The 10738-nt window shown below is 50.7% G+C and overlaps 1 protein-coding gene across 1 annotated transcript in view; it reads left to right on the plus strand.

Annotated features, from left to right (window-relative positions):
* LOC116966358 (tetraspanin-5-like) overlaps positions 1-7529 on the plus strand; it is a 49574-nt gene extending 42045 nt beyond the window's left edge. Inside the window, exons 6-8 of the mRNA XM_033012539.1 lie at positions 1763-1813; positions 2761-2874; positions 5534-7529. Coding sequence (XP_032868430.1) covers positions 1763-1813; positions 2761-2874; positions 5534-5605 — 237 coding nt within the window. The 3' untranslated portion in view covers positions 5606-7529. The remainder of the gene's footprint in view (positions 1-1762; positions 1814-2760; positions 2875-5533) is intronic.
* The last annotated feature ends 3209 nt before the right edge of the window (positions 7530-10738 follow it).

Consider the following 10738-nt stretch of genomic DNA (forward strand, 5'->3'; position numbering starts at 1 on the left):
CAGGGTGTGGTAGATGGCTGGAGGGGGACTATAGTTTAGAGATACAGCATGGAAACAAGCTCTTCTGCCCTCCAAGTCCACACCGACCATCAATCACCCGTTCACACTAGTTCCATGTTATTCCCCTTTCTCATCCACTCCCTACACACTAGGGGGCAATTTTCAGAAGGTCAATTAACCTACAAACCCGCACGTCTTTGGGATGTGTGAGGAAACCGGAGCACCCAGAGGAAACCCACGCAGTCACAGGGAGAATGTGCAAACTCCCCTCAGACAGAGCCTGAGGTCAGGATGGAAGAGGGGTCTCTGGCGCTGTGAGGCAGTGGCTCTACCCACTGTGCCACTGCGCTCCCTCAGATTGAAGGGGTAGTGGGAGATTCCCAGGAATATTGACAACGTGGGGAAGTTTATTGTTATTGGGGGAGATTTGATGGCCTGAATGCAGATACTGCATGTCTGTGGAACTGATGCGCTACAATGCTGAGAACTATATTCTGCACTCTGTATCTTCCCCTTTACTCTACCTATTGTACTTGAGTTTGACTTGATTTATTTATGTACAGCATTATCTGATTTTATGTAGGAATCTGAGAGTGGGTGTATGGAACGAGCTGCCAGAGGAGGTAGTTGAGGCTGGGACTATCCCAACATTTCAGAAAGTTAGACGGGTACATGGATAGTACATGTTTGGAGGGATATGGACCTAACGTGGGCGGGTGGACTAGTGCGGCTGTGACATGTTGGCCAGTGTGGGCAAGTTGGGCCGAATGGCCTGTTTCCACGTTGTAATACTCTATTTGTGAATTTGTGAAATTCTCTGCCACAGATGGCAGTAGAGGCCAATTCACTGGATGAATTTAAAAGAGAATTAGATAGAGCTCTAAGGGCTAGCGGAATTAAGGGATATGGGGAGAAGGCAGGCATGGGTTATTGACTGTGGATGATCAGCCATGAATGGCGGTGCAGGCTCGACGGGCCAAATGGCCTACTCCTGCACCTACTTTCTATGTTTCTATGACTAAGGAACTGCAGATGCTGGTTTACACTGAAGATGGACACAAAGTACTGGAGTAACTCAGCGGGTCAGGCAGCATCTCTGGAGAAAAAGGATGGGTAACGAACTGTCTGAAAGAGGGTCTGGATCTAAAATGTCACCCATCCTTTCTCATCAGAGAACCCACTGAGTTACTCCGGCATTTTGTGTCTATTATCTGATTTTGAATGGATAGTGTGCCGAACATAGCTGTCAGTGTGAAACTATCCACTCCGCAGTGTGGAGACCAGCACAGTGTGGAGTACTCCAGCTGTGACCACTTTAACCATCTGCAAGTCAAGTCAACCTTCCCTCTCCCTAAACTTGGTGGGGGGTGTTGAGGGAAGGGGGGGGGGGGTGGGGGGGTGTTGAGGGGGGAGGGGTTGAGGTGGGAGGGGTTGAGGTGGGAGGGGTTCAGTGTTGAGGGGAGAGGGGTGTTGTTGAGGGGAAGGGGGGCGTTGAGGGGAAGGGGGACGTTGAGGGGAGAGGGGTGTTGTTGAGGGGAAGGGGGGCGTTGAGGGGAGAGGGGGGCGTTGAGGGGAGAGGGGTGTTGTTGAGGGGAAGGGGGGCATTGAGGGGAAGGGGGGCGTTGAGGGGAGAGGGGACCGTTGAGGGAAGGGGGGTATTATGGGGAGAGGGGTGCTGAGGGGGGGTTTTCGGGGGAGGGGGGAGTTGTTGAGGGGTGGGTGCTGAGTCAGAGTGACGTGGGACTTTGTTCCTGCCTTACAGCACAACGTGGTGAACACCCAGTGTGGATACGACATCCGCGCCAAGGGCCAGGTAAGGAGGCCCCTGTCGCCGTGCTGCCCGGAGGGGGAGGGGGTCCTATATGGGTCGGGCCATACACGGTCTGAATGATCACCACCCGCCTTGCCCACTGCTTGAGACCAGGGTCCTGACCGCCCAGTGTCCTCTCCACCCCTCCCATCCGTCATGTCTCACCACCCCTTTCCCCCCCCCCACTCTGTCGTGCCCCATTCCCACCCCCGTCATGTCCCCCCTCTGCCCCCTCCCCTCCCAACTCATCCTCTTCATCCCCTACCTCATCTTGCCTCACCTTCCCCCCTCTTTCCCTGTGTCCCCTCTCCATCCCCCCCCCACCCAATCTGTTCTGTCAAATTCCCCATCCCACCCCTACCCTGTGTCCTCTCTCCCCACCCCCATTTCCTGTGTCCCCTGTGTGTGTGTGTGTGTGTGTGTGTGTGCGCATGTGTCCCCTGTGTGTGCGCATGTGTCCCCTGTGTGTTTTCCCCTGTGTGCGCGTGTGTGTATGTGTGTCGTGTGTGTGTGTGTCCCCTGTGTGGGCGTGTGTGTGTCCCCTGTGTGTGTGTGTCTGTGTGCGCGTGTGTCCTGTGTGTGTGTGTGTGTGTGCGCGCGTGTGTCGTGTGTGTGTGTGCTTGGGCATGTGAGTGTCCCCTGTGTGTGTGTGTGTGTGTGTGCGCGCGTGTGTCGTGTGTGTGTGTGCTTGGGCATGTGAGTGTCCCCTGTGTGTATGTGTGTGCGTGTGCGTAGGGGCAGGGGGTTACTACTGTCTGATTCACCTCTACCCCATTGCGGACATTGGACTCCATGGAAGTGCCGCGCTGCAATGTTGAGCTGCACTCTGTATCTCCCCCTGCACCCATTGTACTTGTGTGTGAGTGTATGGTGCTTAGTGGGGTACATGTGATGAGACGGGGTACTGGGCATGGTGCCGGTGCGCGACACTGACCTCTGTCTGTGATCAGGTGAAGGACAACCTGGTCATCTACACCAAGGGCTGTGTTCAGGCCTTCGAGGACTGGCTGCCCCGGAACATCTACTTCGTAGCTGGAGCCCTGCTCGTCATCGCCTTCCTGCAGGTAAGAACGCCTCACTGCGACCCCTCACCCCATAGTGCGACCCCTCACCCCACAGTGCGACCCCTCACCCCTCAGTGCGACCCCTCACCCCTCAGTGCGACCCCTCACCCCTCAGTACGACCCTCACCGTGGACCCCTCACCGCGACTCCTCGACCCTCACTCCCACCCCTGACACCGAACCCTCAACCCTCACAGCGACCACCTGACCCCTCACTCTGACCCTTTGCCCCTCCCCCAGATCCCGTGTCATCACTCCGACCAGGAGACAAGACCAGTGGGGATGGTGGGGGGGAGGGTATCTCTGGGAAGGTACAACCAGGGTGACCCTAGAGACAGACCATAAGATAAATGTGCAGAATTAGGCCATTCAGCCCATCTTGTCTACACCACCATTCAAGATGGCTGATCTGTCTCCCTCACAACCCCATTCTCCTGCCTGCTCCCCATAACCTCTGACATCCATACTAATCATCAATCTTTGCCGTAAAGATATCCATTGACGTGGCCTCTATAGTCATCCACAGATGTACCACCCTCTGACTAAAGAAATTCCTCCTCATCTCCATTGCGGCGTCACGGTGGCTCAGCGGTAAAGTTGCTGCCTCACAGCACCAGAGACCCGGGTTTAATCCTTGCTTCAGGTACTGTCTGTATGGAGTTTGCATGTTCTCCCTGTGACCACATGGATTTTTTCTGGGTGCTCCGGTTTCCTTCCACACTCCAAAGACATATAGATTTGTAGATTTGCTAAAATTGTAAATTGTCCCTTGTGGATAGTGTTAATGTGCGGGGATCGCTGGTCAGTGCGGACTGGGTGGGTTGAAATGCCTGGTTCCACGCTGCATCTCTAAAGTCTAGTCTATAGGACTCGCTGCCTCAAAGGCAGCATCATTGAAAAAGTTACTTTTATAACAACTTAACAGGTTCGCTTCTTAATAAACAGACAACACAAACTGTTTGGTAGACCATATAACCATATAACAATTACAGCACGGAAACAGGCCATCTCGGCCCTACAAGTCCGTGCCGAACAATTATTTTCCCTTAGTCCCACCTGCCTGCACTCATACCATAACCCTCCATTCCCTTCTCATCCATATGCCTATCCAATTTATTTTTAAATGATACCATCGAACCTGCCTCCACTACTTCCACTGGAAGCTCATTCCACACCGCTACCACTCTCTGAGTAAAGAAGTTCCCCCTCATGTTACCCCTAAACTTCTGTCCCTTAATTCTGAAGTCATGTCCTCTTGTTTGAATCTTCCCTATTCTCAAAGGGAAAAGCTTGTCCACATCAACTCTGTCTATCCCTCTCATCATTTTAAAGACCTCTATCAAGTCCCCCCTTAACCTTCTGCGCTCCAGAGAATAAAGACCAGTTCAAAACTTTACTTATATTCGGCCGATGGAAGGGAGGGAGAACTAGTCAAGTGAGCAATTACAGACATTTCACCGTCCTCATTCACTTCCCTGAACAACAGAATTACATCGTATTATATAGTGTTTTTTTTCACCTTAGCACATTCCACAGACATTAGTCATGGTCAGAGGTACAGGAAAATAAAGGTTTCTACAGAATGCATCACATCAAAGGCATTTTGTCACATGGTTCAAGATATATTAAAAACATTGGCCATTTGGTATTGCCCCTTGAATCTAGTTTCCTCTCTGTCACTTCCTCTCTCATAAACATCGGACATTTGGTGTAAGGCATTTCACCTCTCAAATCCATCAGAGATCTAGCTACTTCTCTGCTTCCTCTCTCGTCACTTGGGAGACAAATGTTATAGTATTCATTATCTCACACACCGCAACCTGAGGCAAGCCTAATTTGAGACTAAATATAAGCTGTAAGCTAGCCCAGGATCTTCTTATATTTTTAACTTAATTCGGCCTTATCATCATCAGAGACCCACACCACCCTGGCTACACTCTTATTTCACTCCTGCCATCGGGAAGGTGCAGCAGCCTGAAAACTAACATCCAGGTTCAGGAACAGCTTCTTCCCACCAACCATCAGACACTTGAACGCTATACTACACCAACACTAATTTGGTTGCATTAACGACTTTGGGCTTTGTGGCACTGGTTTAGTTTAGTTTAGTTTTAGTTTAGCTCTAGATTGGTTCTAGATTAGTTCTGAATCTGTTCTAGATTTGCTTAGTTAGTGATACAACATTGACACAAGGCCTTTTGCCCTGAACATCACTCTGACCATCGATCACCCGTTCACACTAGTTCCATGTTATCCCACTTTCTCATTCACTCCCTATACACTGGGAGGCAATTTACAGAGGGCCAATAATCCTACAAACCTGCATGCCTTTGGAGTGTGGGAGAAAACCGGAGCACCCGGAGGAAACCCTCGTGGTCACGGGGAGAACGTACAAATTCCACACACATACAGCACTCGTAGTCGGGATTGAACCCGGGTCTCTGGTGCTGTGAGGCATCAACTCGAGTCGCTGTGTCCCTGTATTGTGGATATTAATTAATGGATTTTGTTTGTTTTATTGCATGTTATCTGTGCGTACTGACGTGCTGCTGCAAGTGAAACACTGAGTTGCTGCAGCATTCTGTGGGGATGTCATTGTTGGCGCGTGTGTGTGGGCATTGTTCCACTGCTGACTCTTACCTCCATCTTGTTTCCATCAGATGTTCTCCATTTACCTTGCGCGTTCTCTGATTGGTGAAATCAAAGCAATAAAGGCTGGCTGGCGCTTCTGACCGCCCAGGATCCAGGCATCGAGTTCAGCGTCGCAAACTGTCAAAGAATGTGTATTTTTGTGCCAAAGGACAATGTAATCGTGACTGTATTTGCTGGTTCGCCCAGTGGGTGGATCTGTGCTGCCCCTCTGTATCTCCAGCACCACCGTGCCAGCAGACTGGCCCTGATCTCCTTGCGAGGGTCGTCCTGCCATGCTGGGCACTGCGGGTGTGTGTGAGGAGTTGTTTGTGCACTGTCAGTGGTGGTGCCAGGTGATGAGCGTTTACTGCAGGGCAGCGCTGGGGCAGACTGGAGACCTCGTGACACCGCCACCGTTACCCTCTAGTCCGTGCTACACTGATGGGCAACAGCACAGGAGATGTGTACACATCGCGGGGTAAACACACAATGTTGGAGTAACTCTGCGGGACATGTTGCATCTCTGGAGAAAAGGAATGGGTGATGTTTCGGGGCGAGACCCTTCTTCAGACTGATTCAGGGGAGAGGGAGATACAGAGATAAGGAAATGTAAGGTGTGAAAACAAGACAAAGGGGATAGAGATCAAGGACAATGTAGAGTATATCATTGTTAGCTGGGAGAAGGTAACAAAGTAAAAATGTAAACAAGGACAGTCAGACTGCGGAGAACTGGGCAGAGGGGGCAGGGATGTAGACAGGGAAGGCAAGGATTACTTAAAGTTAGAGAAGTCAATGTTCTCTGCACACCGTGGGCTGGGGGGGCGGTGTACAGACCCAATGCACTTGTTACTGTGTACGTCGAGGGCTCAGGGGCAGCATACACACCGTGGGCACTTGTCTGGTGTACACACTGTCGGCACAGGGACTGCGTACGCACCATGTAGTTTACATACCATGTGGACAATGTAGACACTGGGGGCATGCGCGTAGTGTACATATAGGGGGGTAGGGTTGCCAACTTTCTCACTCCCAAATAAGAGACAAAAGGTCAAAATACGGGGCAATTCGTTGAGCGACTCGGCCGTGGCTGGGTGAATGATGAGTTGGCACAGGTACTGGACTGCACACAAAGCCCAGCCGGCGGGCCAGCTGAGGAGTTTTGGCCCATCCAACTCCTGAACCGATGATTGGTCATGAGAAGGAGGGGTGGTGGTGTTGCCGGTAAATGAAGGTCCAAAAGTTGGACAGCTGCCGGGCCTCGGGCGAGACACTGCTGCTGCTGCACTCCATGGGCTGCACTACATTGGGACGGGTGAGGCGGGGCCGGACGCGGCACTCCGACCCGACGGTCCCCTCGACCCGAGTAGTAGCAGTCAAATATGGGACAAGGGACAAACCAATATAGCCCAATATAACGGGATGTCCTGGCTAATTACGGGCCAGTTGTCAACCCTACCACTGTCACTGAGCCCTGGGCTGCAGTAGCAGTTGTGTCTGCTACAGGCAGGCTTCTGCAGCCCAGAACAGGCCTCTGTAACCCAGAACAGGCCCCTGTAGCCCACGACAGCCCCCTGTAGCCCATGACGGGCAGCTGTAGCTGGCACCAGTACAGAGGCCATGTTCCCTGCCCTGCCCCGGGGGGGTGGGGTGGGGGTTCAGCACCGGCCCTTGTTTGGCCGTTCCTGGGTAGAGAGGGGTGGGCATTGCCCCTGACCGAGTGACACCCTCCGTCACGCTGACCCCTGCTGGGGTGAGGTGTGTGTGTGGGGACAGAGGGACGGATGGCTCTGTCACGCCACCAGCTTCCATACACCACAACATTATTGTCTGAAGAAGGGTCTTGATCTGAAACGTCTCCCATTCCTTCTCCCCAGAGATGCTGCCTGTCCCGCTGAGTTACTCCAGCATTTGTGTCTACAATGTAAACCAGTATCTGCAGTTCTTCTACACAACATTTTTGTTGTTGAATATATGAATATTTGTATTTGTTTTTTTAAAAAGTGAATAAAGAAGCTTGGCTTTTGATGCTCTGTGTTGCTGAGGTGTTTGTAGACTCGAAAACAATGCTTCAGTCTCCCCTCTCCTTAAACTGGCAGTACAGCACAGGAACAGGCCCTTCAGCCCTCAATGTCTGTGGCCACCAAGACCAACTCTTCTCTGCCAATACATCATCCATATCCCTATGTAGATAGACCCAAATTGCTGGAGGTCAAGCAGCAGCTCTGGAGAATAGGATTGGAGACATTTTGGGTCGAGACCCTTCATAGAAACATAGAAACATAGAAATTAGGTGCAGGAGTAGGCCATTCGGCCCTTCGAGCCTGCACCGCCATTCAATATGATCATGGTTGATCATCCAACTCAGTATCCCGTACCTGCCTTCTCTCCATACCCTCTGATCCCCTTAGCCACCAGGGCCACATCTAACTCCCTCTTAAATATAGCCAATGAACTGGCCTCAACTACCCTCTGTGGCAGAGAGTTCCAGAGATTCACCACTCTCTGTGTGAAAAAAGTTCTTCTCCACTCGGTTTTAAAGGATTTCCCCCTTATCCTCAAGCTGTGACCCCTTGTCCTGGACTTCCCCAACATCGGGAGCAATCTTCCTGCATCTAGCCTGTCCAACCCCTTAAGAATTTTGTAAGTTTCTATAAGATCCCCTCTCAATCTCCTAAATTCTAGAGAGTATAAACCAAGTCTATCCAGTCTTCCCCAGACGTCACCCAGTAATCCAGAGTCTGAAGAAGGGTCACACAAAAATGCTGGAGAAACTCAGTGGGTGCAGCAGCATCTATGGAGCGAAGGAAATAGGTAACGTTTCGGGCCGAAACCCTTCTTCAGACTGATAGGGGGTGGCGGGGGAGAAGGAAGGAAAAAAGGAGGAGGAGGAGCCCGAGGGCTGGAGGATGGGAGGAGACAGCTCGAGGGCTAAGGAAGGGGAGGAGACAGCAAGGGCTAACAAAATTGGGAGAATTCAATGTTCATGCCCACCGGATGCAGGCTCCCCAAGCGGAATATGAGGTGCTGTTCCTCCAATTTCCAGTGTTGCTCACTCTGGCAACGGAGGAGACCCAGGACAGAGAGGTCGGATTGGGAATGGGAGGGGTGTTGAAGTGCTGAGCCACCGGGAGGTCGGGTAGGTTCTTGCGGACCGAGCGGAGGTGTTCGGCGAAACGATCGCCCAACCTCCGCTTAGTCTCACCGATGTAGATCAGCTGACATCTAGAGCAGCGGATGCAGTAGATGAGGTTAAGTAGTGTCTGAAGAAGGGGCTTCCAGTAGGCAGCAGAACATGGTGGCTGATTAGACAGAGAGCTCCGTACAGTCAGATAAATAAACCTCCCCTAAATTCCAAGTAAGTGAGTATTTACGTTTTAATGAGTACAGTACGAGTGGGGGAGTCAAAACAAAGAGCAGAAAGATGCAAGAAACAGAAGGACAGGCTGGAAGCGACACAGACAAAGACAAAAACAAACAGGCTGGTGGTGACGATGCAACATTCAAGCGGGATATGAGGGAAGAGCTGGCCGAACTTAAACATGAAATGAATCATCAGATGGCGGCGAATGCGCAAGCAATTCAAGACCAAAAATAAACTGGAAGAAGCCGCCGCCCGAATAGAGGCGCTGAAACATGGAGTGTTGCTGCAAACACCGTACTCCAGGAAACACTGAAAGACCAGAAGTTACTTGTCGACAAACTGAACGTTCTGGAGTCAGATCCCGAATAAATAATATGCGGATATACGGTGTGCCGGAGGGTACGGAAGGCAGCTCAGTACCTCAGTTTGTGGAGAAACTGCTCAGAAGTGAAATGTCAATCCTTGAAACGACAGATTTACAAATTCAACAAGCACACAGAGCCCTGGCACAGAACCAAGCCCGAGCTCCCCTCCGAGATCCATAATTGTCCACTTTCTCCAGTTTAAAGTTAAAGAGATGGTTCTCAAACAGGCATGGCAAAAAAAGATCCAACTTGGAGAACAAATGCTATCTTTTGACCACAAACAGCGTAAGGCATACAAACATGTTATTGGTTTGTGAGGCCCTAGGCTGTTCCATTGGGAGGCCCCTCACTATTACACTAAAAACACTATTATTCTGAAATGGAAGCCAATGAAGGTTGTTTAGAGACTACAGTGCGTTGTGACGGCATATGTAAGAAAGGCATATGACAGTGTCAAAATATTATACACCTAGCAGGGCTCTCACTTATATTTTTTTCTCTTGTCAGCTGAGCAACCTTGGCAGCTTTTTAAGTTGCCAAATGACAGATTAGGTGGTCATTTAAGACGGCTTGCATGACGCGGGCGATAATGTGCTCAGACGAAGTGTGTAGCTACCAGTCGGAATTATGCTCCATGAAGCATTCACATATTATTTCTGCTTCAAATAAAATCACAAACTAAACATATTCACCAATCAAGACATGATATATCCCACAATGACATGCAGCAAAATTACAATACAGTATCTCAACTCTTTTTACACATTGCAAGTAATGCAAATTCTATTACTTCTTTCCACTTCCAAACAAAAATGTGGTTGGATTATTCAGCATATGATCAACCTCGGTGAGACCAAGAGCAGGCTTGGCGATCGCTTCGAACAACACCTCCACTCAGTTCGCAAATAACCAACCTGATCTCCCGTGGCTCAACACTTCAACTCCCCCTCCCATTCCGAATCCGACCTTTCTGTCCTGGGCCTCCTCCATGGCCAGAGTGAGGCCCACCGCATTTTGGAGGAGCAGCACCACATATTTGCTAGGGTAGTTTACACCCCAGCGGTATGAACATTGGCTTCTCTAATTTCAGGTAGTCCTTGCTTTCTCCCTCCTTCCCCTCCCATTCCCAGCTCTCACGGCCTACTATCTCCGCCTCTTCCTTTCTTTTTGTGTCCACCCCCGACATCAATCTGAAGAAGGGTCTCGACCCGAAACGTTGCCTATTCCTTCGCTCCATAGATGCTGCCTCACCCGCTGATTTTCTCCAGATTTTTGTCTACCAATGGGAGCCCAACCACTGGCCACATCTTCCCATCTCCTCCCCTGTTGGCTTTCCGCAGAGACCGCTCCTCCATAACTCCCTGGTCAATTCGTCCCTTCCCACCCAAACCACTCCCTTTCCTGGCACTTTCCCTTGCAACCGCTGGAAATGCTACACTTGTCACTTTACCTACCCCCTTGACTCCATTCAAGGACCCAAGCAGTCTTTCCAGGTGTGGCAGAGGTTC

Source organism: Amblyraja radiata, chromosome 37 (assembly GCF_010909765.2).
Source record: "Amblyraja radiata isolate CabotCenter1 chromosome 37, sAmbRad1.1.pri, whole genome shotgun sequence".
NCBI classification, from domain to species: Eukaryota; Metazoa; Chordata; class Chondrichthyes; order Rajiformes; family Rajidae; genus Amblyraja; species Amblyraja radiata.